Genomic DNA, 13,443 nt, shown 5'->3' on the forward strand with positions numbered 1-13,443 from the left:
TGCCTCTTCAGAGACTTTGTAAAACCTGTCAGGCCTTCTAGGGGCAGATGGTTGTGATTCAAGATTAAGACAGCCAGCATTAAAAACATTCAAGAAAGCTGGTAAGACTAGAGGAATTGTAGAAACAGCAGCGCTTTCCATTTGCAGAAGCTCATAATATTTTTTTTGGACCTCTGGCATTTCAGAAGAGTTCGAATGAAAATGTTCTCTCATTTTAGAAATTGTTTCCTCAAAGGTGGGGTTCTTTTTTGGGGAGTTAGCCTCAGCAGATTAATCCTCTGGAGGAGTATATCCAAGTGAAGGCATCTAAGAGACACAGGAGAGACAATCCTCTGAACAGGAGTCTGAAGTGTCCTCAGCTTCAGGTTGGACAATTTCCTCAGCCTGAGGTCTGGGACTGATAGGAGGAGGACCAGTCTGTGGGGAAACAGGCATGGCTGGCCTTACGGCCATAAAGGCATTAAATAGGCTCTATAAAAAGCCTGCCAATCAGGTTGGCTTCCAGCAGGAGGGGAGAGAAATTTTGTTTTTTGTTTCTTTTTAAGTGAAGACCTAGAAGGTGTGGGCCCTACGAAAAGCCTAGACTCAGAGAGAGAGAGGCCTAGAGTCTGTTTGCTGGGAAGCAGTGGATACAGTGGAAGGGCCTGTCTGGACCACCATAAGAATCTGAGGCTCCCCTCATCATCGGCAGGCGATGTGTGCAAGCCCTCCCCAGATGTGTCTTCTGCTCTAGGATCTGCGGCCTCCTGAGGGGTACCCGCTATACCTGTAACAGCAGACTCTGAACGTTCCTCCAGGTGAACATCGGCCACAGGAGGGACATCTGATGGAGGAGGGGCAGCAGCAAGTTCAGGCCTGGAAACCTTGGCCCTCTTTTTAGGTAGTTCTATGGACTGACCAGACAACCCATCCATCTGGTGGAGGAGGGGCAGCAGCAAGTTCAAGCCTGGAAACCTTGGCCTTCTTTTTTAGGTAGTTCTACGGACTGACCAGACAACGCTTCCATCCCTAACACTAAGTGTTTAAGATGCTGGATTCGGTAAGTAAATGTTCAAAGCATGCAGATGACTGCGGAGTGTCTTAGGGACGAAGGCCTGACCGATCGCACAAAAAAGATGGTTGTGAGTAGGCCCTAGACAGAAGAGGCAGAGTTCGTGGGCATCCTTATGAGGGATCTAACGACCGCACCTGGACTTTCCCTTCATAGATGACGTGCAACCTAAACAGACATGCAGTGACAAAAAAGAATCAGAAACAGCCCCAACAGGGTACTTATCTTAGAAACTTGAAGATCCGCTGGTGAAGATGGCATGAAGCACTGACGTTCGACTGGTGGCAAAAAATTTCTCATGAAAGGTATGTGCAGACGTCTTTCATGCTCACTAGGCCATCAGACATCCACGTACCTAGCAGTGACTACAAGCTTTTGTGTACTGGCCGGACGTTCGGGGAGCAAGCACAGGATAACTCAAGAGTTTGGAATACTGCAACTAGACGGACCTCTGGGGTCTAACTTCATGGAGTACACAACTGGTAGTTTGCCTAGTTTGTCTGCAAAAATATCAGCATACTCAGAAAAATAGTTTGGGTGAAATTTGAGCTGTTGTCATTCAGGCTTACATAGTGAACTTCTTATTAAATGAAAGCAGTCCCATTTTCAAACTGTCTCTGAGGCCTTATAATGACTACCCATATCTCTTGACCACGAAAAATTGCAACTCATAGCTGTTTCCAGCAGAGTAACAAAAGCACTACTGAGCCTTCAGCTTGAATCTCTTCACCACCATAAGCAACATGTTTTGCGCAGTTTGTCAAATCAAGTTGTACTGTAGCTTTTACTCTAGCAAATGTTTCTGCTGACATAACATTGCACTTTGAGCCAGTATCTACACTGAGCTCTACAGGACCCATTAATCCAAATAGTACAAAAGATCTCATTCTTTTCCCACAGATCTACTGCACTGACTGCTTCACCAAGCACAGACACACCATCAACATAAAAAGTAGGGTTGCAGCTTTCTAACTGATCAACTTGCCTCTTGGAATGCCCTCTTTTAATAAAAGAATGTGCCTTATTTGATTTACAAAATCATTTGAAATGATTCCACTTATTGCAAGAATGACGCTGCTGGCCAAAAGCTAAGCACTTTTCTCTTTTGGGTTTGTGATTTCTATCACAATTATAACAGCTGACTATGAAGCTGGGTGGGGGCACATGTTTTGACTTTGCTGACTCATCCTTATGCTTCACTAAGCATGCTCTGGAATTTGCTGGAAAGACTTGGGGGGGGGGGATTACAGGACCTGCAATAGCTGCCATGTACTTGGGCCTGTTTCTTTTAACCACATGCTTCATACTGTCAACATGAGCATTGTCACTGTGCCTTCCACAGCTATTCTCACTTGTAAGCATACTTGAGTGCTTTCCTGTAAGCTCCTACATCTGACAAATCTCAATGTCCTTATTTAACGTCAAATCATTGTTTTGAAGCAAAATCTTTTTCACTGTTTCATTATTAATACCACACAAAACCTTTCCTTTATCAACTCATTTCTCATCACCAAATTTGCACATTTTAGCCTTGTTTTTCAACTCAGATATATATGCTGCAAAAGTTTCACAAGGCTTTTGATCCCTTGTGTAATATAAGTGAATTTCCATTGTAATATTAATTTTGGGGGCACACATTTCTCTAAATTTATGTTTTAAGTACTTAGGGTCTTCCCTTGTTTCAGCCAATACCACTATGTGGAGGTCTTCCCCCTACCCTGAAAACACAGCAGGTGCATACACAAATGAACACTCTCTTTCAATGGCCTTTGAACCAGCTAAGTTAAGCAGAATAAATGCTTTTGCACATGCGTCTTTGTTAGAAAAAGCAGCCTGTATGAAAAAATAGCATTCCTGCTCAAACACTCCAGTTTTCTGCAACATTGTTATCAAACATAAGCAGTGCAGGTCTGCGAAACCCTTCTGCCATGCCCACAGATTATAGTAAAACACAATGCACTATTGGCCCTTATAACTATATATGAACATTCACACACACCAGGTACTTGTAAAAATATTCAAATGCAAAATAAACTCTCTGAAATACTGTACTCTGCGAAGTACGCTTTGAAATAACTGTACTTTACGAAATATTCTTTGAAACAACTTTACTTTGTGAGATAACTGCACTGTAATACTGCACACATTTGCAAAGACTGTGCACACTTTGGATATTCTGAATAGCTTTAGTTAAAGCTAAAAAGTAGTACATAACAAAAATGTGGTCATTTTCCTTTTTTGTACATTTTATGCAATTTGGATATTGTTTCAAACATTTTCATAATTATTTTGAATATTTTTATCAAAATGTCGCAGTTTGGGGCATTTCACTTAAGAAATTTGTTTTGAGCGTTCTGAGTGCTTAGTTTTATATTTATAGCAAAATAAATTACTTAAAGTTTTAGTACTTCAAATTTGTTTCTGACCTGTTTTGCGAGTCATTTGAGCAGTGGGGATGATCCACTCCTGTATATTTCTCCAAATTTAACCGGTTGCCTCATGGCTGTAACTCTGGATCCCATTCTGATATCATGTCGCTCTTCTTATGTGCATTAAGATGACATTGAGGCTTGGGTGTTCGTTTAAGTAGTTTATTGAATACAAACACATCAGGATAGATGGCAAGAATATTGAACTTAAATGAACTAATTAACTACATACTTGCATGCTTGCACACTGGCTGCTCATTCAAAATGGCACTCTTGCTTGCATGTGCTCAGTACTTACATGCATGTGGAAAGCTCCTTAAAGGTATATCACACACACACACTGATCTACACAAATGACATCCAAAGGATCCAAGGGGGCTCTCGGACCAGAAGGTTGAGTATATGATAGTATTTGGATCTTCGGCACGTGCTGATTCTGTTGGATCCAAAAGTAACGGATCCAATGAAGCACAGATAAAGATTGGATCTGAAAAAGCTGGATCCGATGAGCTGTGCCTTTTTTTCAGGTACAGAAGTCATAGTCCCGGGAATGCTGACGGGGTACGCTTCTTAAGCTCCTTGGAAGCAGAAGGCTTAACAGGAGTCTGAGCTCCAGAGATTGGTAGTAGACCTCTCAAAATCAGCTTGTTTCTGTAGTCTGCAATGGTATGGGAATTAAAGGCCAGGCAAATCTCACACACTGCCTCTAAATACCCTGGCCTGAGACATTACACTCACCTCTTGTGGGCATCCAAATTAGGAATCTTGTGCCCATAAGAAGCACACCTCAAACCCTGTAGATGTTCTCAGACATATTAAAACATTAAGAGTTAACCCACACACACACACACATCAACCAAGTAAAAAGTTAAAGTTAACAAGATTAACTTTTCAACTTTCACTCTATACTAGAAAAAACAAAGCTATCGGGAAAGGAGATGACCAATGGTGACTGAAGAGAAACATTAGAGGGGGGCTAACAACCCTAACTCCAGTGAAAAACTAGCTAAACAAGAGGGGAGGACACATAGGAGAGTAAATATTACCAACGCTAGTTACAATAAGAGTTAAGGAAAAAAATTAGAAAAGATAAGCTAATGGATATAGGAAAAAAAATCGCTTATCTCTGCTCAAGGCAACAGAATCGTGCCCGAGCTGGAAGGCGCCAAACGAGATCTGAGGAGTTAGGGGAGAAGTGAAGCATTATGGTATAGGGAGGAGGTCGAGGCTCGGATATTAAGTCTTGAGAAGTGGCCAAATCAGATCCAAAGACCCAAGAGTGAGGAAAAATGAAATGGACATCATCAGATCAACAATTCAAAGTGGAAAGGGATGATGATGAAACCGGGGGGGGGGCTTAAGAAACAAGGAGATATATGGATTTTGCATGCAGATCCTTAAGGAGAAAAATAATAACCATACAGAATATTATAGAGTATCAGAAAGTATTCTAAGAATTAAGCCAACAATGGCATGCAGAAAGGAGATTCTGCCAATAGAGATGACTGCAATTAGGGAGAGAGACAATAAGCAAGAAGGGACTGGAATTTATTGGAGGAAAACGGCAAAGGAACCAAGGTACTGGAAGTAAATAATTAGAGAGGAAAAGGTAAAATAATTGGAAGAGACCAAGAATTTATTTGGACTACAAGCTAGAGACTGACTTTACTCTATCATTCCGTGATAAGGAAGGCAAAAATAAAGAAACTGGATTCTAAGTGAAAAACCAGCACTGGTAGAGTTTCTAGTTGAATTTAGAACAGAAGCTGCTGTTAAAAAAAAGAAATACTTAGTACAGCATATAAAACATTGCATGATAACTATACAAATCAGAGGAGGTTGGACAGGACTGGGAAGAGACTGAATAAACAATTCACAAAGAAACAATGGGAGTATATGTATGTAAATCAAATACGCAACAAAGTCTAAAAGATTTAGGATCTTCACTTGGAAATATTCATATAGGTATTTTTACAACCCAAGAAGACTCCAAAGAATTTTTCCTCAGGTAGACAGCAAATGTTGGAGGTGAGATGAGGAAGAAAGAGGTAATTGGCAACATATTCGCTGGGAGTGTAATGAGTTGTCAGACTTTAAAAACTCCCTTCAGACTACTTTATCAGAAATACTGGGTGAGCAAATTGGTATGACCAAGGAAATGATTTTTTTTAAGCTATGCTAAAGAATTGGAATTGCCTAGACATAGTAAGGCTTTGCTAAATCTAATTATGGTGACTGCCAAAAAAGCAATTACTACGAAATGGAAATCAAAGTGTAAACTAATTGTACTAGAAGTAATGAATGTAGTAACAGAGATAAAACAATTGGAAATCAGATCTTCAGAAATTGGTAGTAGCAAATTATATAGAAAGAAATGGGAACTGTGGGAACAATACACTCAGTTTAAAAGAAGGCAGGATTTGAAAGAGCTATGTAATGTTGGACTGACAATGACTGGATAAATTACAAGTGATGTATAATGCTTGCAACTAAAATTATGCCAATATGGTTTGTTTTCAATTTATATAAATGTATGACTGCCTATATCAAAAGTGAGCATGTAATAAAAGTGTTTCTTGTTTAATAAAAAAAAAAAATGGACACAGAAGAAAGGACTTGAGGGTAAGAGCTGCTAAAGCTAAGTCTGAGGAAAAGGATTAAAACACATTGTACATTTGAAGTCAGCATGATTAGCCGGAGATGCTTTAAAGCATTATGCTACTTCTACAATTATTTTCTGCTAGACAGATACTACTTTTGTGCTGCTTAATGAGAGTTGTAAAGTGAACAAAACTCAAATTCAACTTTGTTACAGAAAGTATATAGCAAATGCCAATGTCTAAAGTTTAGAGAAAAGAGGACGACGGTAAAGCATGCTGGATACAGAAACATATGGCATTCAAACGTGATGAGATGATGTCCTTTGAGAGGATGTGATCATAAATCTTGTATATTTTATTGATGAGGAGCTGATCATAAATACTGTATATTTTATTGATTACAACATAAAGCCTAAATCCAGAACTCAGGAATAATGAATTACAAAGCTTTAAGGCTAGGGCAAGTCTACACAATGCTTATCACCACCAGATCCTGACAATTAAAACTGCTGAAAAATCAGTGCTTATGCTGATACATTTGAGAAATTAGAAGCTAGTACCCACATAATAAAGAACCACTTAGTACTTCGGCTTGTGCAAGTGCTTTGGAAGCTGCATGTCAACCAAAACACAATCTGAGTTGTGCACAGACCTCCACTTCTGACAAAGCTGTTACACGTCATTACTGACCCTTGGGAAGTCTCTGAAATAAATCACATTTGAATGTTGCATCTGGTAGCAGTTCTAGACAGACATCGGGCAAAATGGAAATTGAGATTAGATGCCAAATTCAGGATTCTCTCCAGAGCAAATACTCAACAGAAGTAGAGAAGCAACTTTCTCCAGAGCCTGATCCACAATAGAAGGATGGAACTGAGCCTCATAAAGATGGTAAGCCCAAACTTACAGATAAGGACATCTTTTTGCCATGCAAGTTAACATTACACTTACATCATAAGAACTACTTGCACAATTTAGGAGGGAACTTGAAACCCTGAATAAAATGATACAGTGAGTAAAACAGTGCAAGACCCACAGTACACAAAATAGCTATTTGTCCTGAAAAACTATCCAAAGCAAAGTACCTGGGAACTTCAAAGTGATCTCCTAAAAAGCAAACAAGGGTGCAATTTCCCTTCTCCTTTTGTAAGAGGGTTAAACCATAAAAAATGCATTTTAAAGTCCTGCGAACACAACATCAGGATGGACATGAGAGTGGTATACTTAAAGGTCTGAGTTGGTTTCCAGCAGAATTTGTCTATTCTTTTTATGACAGCTGTGCTCAAACCATTTCTGGAATTCAGTGCTTTTAAAATATCTGCTCTAAAGGTGCAGTAAGGAATCCAATACAGATAGTCATGTCAAAATTTTATAAGAGTACCACCCTCACATCTGTTACTTCTTTAGGACATCCTTCCTTTGCAAATGTTTCAAAGCCCATAACCAAGGATGCACATCCCATATGGCCCATGTCAGTACCCCTGCACCAAGGCCTAAGGGGTGTGATTGTATGCCCCAGCAGTCTCAATTTCTTCACTTCTACTGTGCTGGCACAGAAGGAATAATCCCCTGACTATGACCTAGTTACCTGCTTGGATGCCTGCTAGAGCTGGTTGGGGGGTGGGGGCAGGTGAATACCGACCATGCTTCTGGCTGCTCAACTTTCCTCAGAGGGAGAGTCATAGATGACACAATGGCAAAGGTGTCATGATTTCATACCTCCAGTGAAAACCACGGCAAAGTATGGAAGATGGGCTAGATATAAGGCAGGATTCAAGGTACTGCTGTCCTTATTCTAAGGGCAGAGATGTTCAATGGTTACACTGCAAAGCTAACAGTAACCTTACTGATATGAAATTATCCTTCCACTTAAGTCTCTTCCTTCCCATCTTTTAATCATGCTGCATAAAATATGCAGCCACTTTATGTAGCCATTCTTCTGTCTTACACTCTCTCCCAAAAAAAAAAAAAAACCTTCTATATTAGTAATGTATACCATGTTGTTATATTTTGTTATATTTTATCCAAACTTTGTCATTTTATCAACTGAATAAAATTCTTTACATTGTATGTAGCTAAACTGCATATGGTCTCTTTGCTGTAAAATTGTAATTTGCAACTCTAGGTAAACTGTAATTTACAACTGTGTAAACTAAATTTATCGTGGAGCTTTTCTTCCTGGGCCTCCACTGAAAGTAGGTTTCTGACCTAGTGGACTTTCCTGGTCAACAAATGTACTTAAATACATAAATAATAAATCCTACAGAAAGGCCGTGAAAACACTGAATTGACACAGCCTAAACATACAGCAATGATGACTCTGGACTCGCATTTCCCTTGGCATAATATCATCACTGGTGGTAAGCTAGGAGCTATCGGTGACCCTGCAGCAGAAGTGTTTAAAACCCAGGAAAAGCTGCATAAATAAGTGGCAGGAGACAAGTGGCTGCAGTGACCAGCCACAAGTGGTATCCCCCCAAAAAAATTCACTTCTGCTTGAAAAGAAGATTTTCTCAATAAGAAACCTAGTTTGAGTACTGCAAATACATTTCATTAACAACTTGAAGATTTACTTTAGAGAGATGTGTAAAGCCAGAACGACAGTGCAACATAAGAAGAAAGAAAAAGCAAGAGAAAGAAAATAAAACTAGTTCATTTATCTATAAAAAGAAAAGCTCCTTCACACCGCCCTTGCCAAGTCATGTTGATTCCTTTGTGAAATTATGTGAATATGACTTTTATAATTATTTTCACAGTAAGAAAAAGAAATGTTCTTTTTTTAATATGTCCAGTGAAGTTAAGTCTTCTCTTCACAAATTATCAAATGATTCCACTATAACACTGAGACCAGTGGATAAGGGGGGGGGGGGGGGGTATAGTACTGTTTGATACCATGAAATATGAAACTTTGATGGTTGAAATGTTGAATGATGTTAGCACTTATTTAGTAATTGATCATGATAATCTGAATGCAATAATTAAATCCATTAAAGATGATTTATACGATTTACTCATGTGCTACCAAATATCACAAAGTCTCTATGAATTCCTCTTGAATGAAACACCAGTAATTCCAAGCATAAAAGGCTTACCCAAAATGCATAAAGGGGTTTTACCTCCACCTATGCGACCAATAGTATCCAGTGAAAAATGGGTTACTGAGAACATATCAATATATTTAGAAAATACATTAAGACCTCTAGTAGATGCCATTCCAAGCATACTCAAAGATACATATCAACTTCTAGACCATTTGAATTTACTTGATTTTAAGTTCATAAAAGGTCAACATTTGTTAATTACTATGGATGTACAAAGTCTTTTCACTTCAATTCCAAATGAGGAAGGAATACAAGCAGTGAGGGAAATGCTACAATTTTTTCCAACAATAGACAAGAATCAGATCTGCCACCTTCTTGACCTGGTTCTCAGCAATAATGTGTTTGCATTCGGGGGGTGCCTATACTTACAACAGTCTGGTGTGGCTATGGGCACCCCTTGTGCAAACACATATGCAAACCTAGTAATGTATCATTGGGAAAAGGAATATGTTTTTCCACATTCTTCCTTTCATAAAATCTTAGTCTATAAACGTTGTGTAGACGACATCCTAATTACATGGGATGGCTCAATTGAAGAATTCCTTTCATTTAAAGAGCACTTAGAGACAACTACTTTTCTTAAATTCACAGTTGAAGCATCATATGACTCAGTGAATTTTTTGGATGTCAGTCTAGACATCAGAGAAGGTAAACTGACATCCACATTATACAAGAAAAAGTGTTGGAAAACACAATTTTGAGATATGATAGTATGCACCCACGTCATATCTTTAAGGGTATTGTAAAGAGCCAGTTTATTAGGCTGAGTAAAATCTGTACAGATACACTTGATTTAAGGGAGGCTCATAATATGGAAAAAATGTTTCTAGACAGAGGATATGAACATGATCTGGTAACAATGGTTAGGAACCATGTTTTGAAAGAAGAAAGAACATCAAAAGCAGAAGTTAAGTATAAAGGTCCCTCACCCCATTATTATAAAAAGGAAGTCAACAATATAAAGGAAAAGGTTGCTTTTATAACAACATACACAAACGATAGTTTAAATATTAGGAGAATATTGACTAATAACTGGAAAGTATTGTTAACAGATGAACATACATTGAGGTTAGTAGGTAAAAATCCACAAATAATATATAGAAACAACAAAAATCTCAAAAGTTTATCTGACAGAACAGGTTCCAGCAAGAAAGAATTTACAGGGCAAAAGAATCTTTATGGTACATACCCCTGTAAACATTGTAATTATTGTAAATACATTACCAAGGAACATGACTTTATACATCCAGATTTGCCATATGTTTTCAAACCAAGATTTAGAGCCACCTGTGATTCCTCTGGTTTAATATATTTAGCTACTTGCGAACAGTGTTCAGCTTTTTATATTGGTCTAACTAAGAGGAAATTAAAAAATAGAATTTATAATCACCAGTACGACATTAATAACAAAAATTAATTAAATACCCTAGCAAGACACATTCGACTCCACCCGACACACTCTTTTGTGTTTAGAGTTTTACAGATAGTGGAACCTAATGCTAGAGGAGGTGATTATATGAATTCCTTAGAATTAAAGGAGTTGAAATGGATTTTTAGACTAAAGGGTCATCATTCTCCAGGCTTAAACACCTATGTTACTATAAGGTCTTTTTTGAATACATGTAGATAGGCATTCCAGGGTCAATATATTTTCTCATTATAGTCCAATAGTATTTGTCAGTTCTAATTTGGAAACATCTTAAACGACATAATTTGGGAATATTTAAAATAATAAAGTTCCCATTAAATATTAAATATTAATTTGTTTTCCTTCTGGAAAGATCCTTATAAGTTCAGATGTTTTGATAATATATATTTGTCAATAATAGTTAGATTTATACAGTACCAACTATGTTTTTTGTTTAACAGATCATCAGTTTTTAATTTCATAAGAATAAGGAACTATTTCTGCACATAAGCACACTTATTCTTATATGTGCAGTAAACAGTTATTTAAACTTAGGTTTTTAGAGTAATCACATACATTTATATATTTATTATATAAAATTTTTATTTTTATTGTAAATTAATAGTTTTTTATAAAATACATCAGCTATATTTATATATTTCATTTTTGCAATATTTGAAACAGCATTTTCCCTGCATTACCTAACATTGAGTCAGATACACATGGTTTTGGGTCTTCATTATTTATTTGTCAGCTCTTATGTTAAGCCCTGTTTTCTCAGAGCTCTGCACATGAGAAGTGGTATTTTTTGTAAAATATGCTTGAAATAAAGAAGTTTTAATTCAATTTTTATCAGTGAATATAAAATAGGACAGCAGAATTGAGCTAGTAAATATTTTGTTATTCTGCATTCTGCTTTGTTTCACTTTAGTTACAGACTGTTTAAAGCTTGCTTTAAAGACTTCTGTGTGTTTTTAAAAGTGCACTATGTTAATTGAATAACTGCATAATGAACTATTAATTGTTTGTTTTATTGAATGATGAGATTTTTTTTGTTACTATATAAGCTTGAAGTTTATTATGTTGTATATGGTCTGAGGAAGCGTATCAGGAGATACGCGAAAGCGCTTACCACAGTTTTGAATAAACCTTTTAAACTTTACATTGGTCATGGAGAGTCTGAAGTTTATTTTCTACTACAACTTGAAGATTTACTTAGAGAGATGTGTAAAGCCAGAACGACAGTGCAACATAAGAAGAAAAAGGGGAAAAATATCCAAAACACAACTTAAGGAAAGATGAAATGTTCTTGCTCAAACCCATTTACTATTTCATGGCCAGCACTGGCATACAGCACTACAACACAATGGTAAAGCGACTTAAGTAAAACATATCAAAGATATAGCTACTAAACAATTTGTATCATGTATATATGATCTGTAAAACCAGAACTCACCTCTTTACTTAAATGTTTCCAGCAATCTAACCAGGATGCATATGCAGGTGCATAAGGAGGAAGGCCACCAGCAAGCCTAAAAAGCAACAGAAGCAGTCAATCTTCAAAATGTTTCCAGCTCATGTATGCACTTTCTGCAATATGCCACTGGTTAATTTACAGAGCAGTTAACAGTTGCAGATTAAAACAACGCCATCAACTGTACAACAACAATTCACTGGCTGGGAATCAAAATATAAAAAAACGAAATACTCTGCAACATTGTACTGCTACAACAAGATGGTTTAGTACTGTTACAGCAGGGTAGCTGATACTGTCAAACCCCTTCAATGGATGACACATCTGCTGCAACCTCAGAAATGTAGATCCATTCTGAACATTTAAAAATGTGTGTAGCAAAAAAAAAAGTTAAGTACTCACCATAACGTTCCATCTTTTTTGTCTATTTTCAATCAGCCTCAGCGAATGGATCTCATATCAAATGTCAGATCTGACTGCCATTACTACAGCTCGTGGAAACCTTCAAGTTCTCGAGCTCTCCCCTACCTACAATGCATTGCTGACCTGTCACCTCAGAATATATCTATAGTTCTAGAGAGTCTAATAAACCATGTAGATAAATTTCACACACAGACGCACGTATATATATATATATATATATATATATATATATATATATATATATATATTTACACATACACACGCACAATATACATATATACAGATCTATGTCTATATACACACACATTATATATATATATATATATATATATATATATATATATATATACACACACACACAATATATATATATATATATATATATATATATATATATATATATATATATATATATGTACACATATATATATGGGTCACCTTAATTTGCCTGACAAATCATTTGCCTGGCATAAATTTCAAGCAGCTCATTGGCCCAACACCTGCAAAAAGGCAAATAAAAGGTATATATCCTTTTCTCCACAGAAGTGTGATCCAGGAGTTAGAATATATAGATGGGGGTGGAGAGTTGGTTTTATATTGTCCAGTTTGTTTTTTTGTGTGCCCCCCACACCCACCCTTGAGTTGCGGAACATGGTTGTGCACTGTGCCATTTGCTCTTCATGCTCTAGTTCTTACGGTGGAAAGACAATATGTAGACTAAGTGACAGAACAAAGGAGCACAATTTTGTCATTAGAAATGGTGACCATTAGAACGCTCTAGGAAAACACAGATCATTGTGCCATAACTTTTAAATGTTCAAGTTTTTTGTTCTTGAACAGGTGTCTGAATTTTTGATGATGCTGACTGCAAGTTGCAAGTTCAAAAGCTTAAGTGACAATTACGCCTAAATAAATTTTTTGGTTTGTTTAATTCTTTTTTTTTTTTTTAAAAAACCC

General features: G+C 37.1%; 1 protein-coding gene across 1 annotated transcript in view; it reads right to left on the minus strand.

Moving 5' to 3' along the window:
- MTCH2 (mitochondrial carrier 2) overlaps positions 1–13,443 on the minus strand; it is a 1,452,460-nt gene that overhangs the window by 100,304 nt on the left and 1,338,713 nt on the right. Inside the window, exon 12 of the mRNA XM_044059351.1 lies at positions 12,046–12,121. Coding sequence (XP_043915286.1) covers positions 12,046–12,121 — 76 coding nt within the window. The remainder of the gene's footprint in view (positions 1–12,045; positions 12,122–13,443) is intronic.

This window comes from Protopterus annectens, chromosome 17.part0, assembly GCF_019279795.1.
Source record: "Protopterus annectens isolate FY-2018-M chromosome 17.part0, PAN1.0, whole genome shotgun sequence".
NCBI classification, from domain to species: domain Eukaryota; kingdom Metazoa; phylum Chordata; order Ceratodontiformes; family Protopteridae; genus Protopterus; species Protopterus annectens.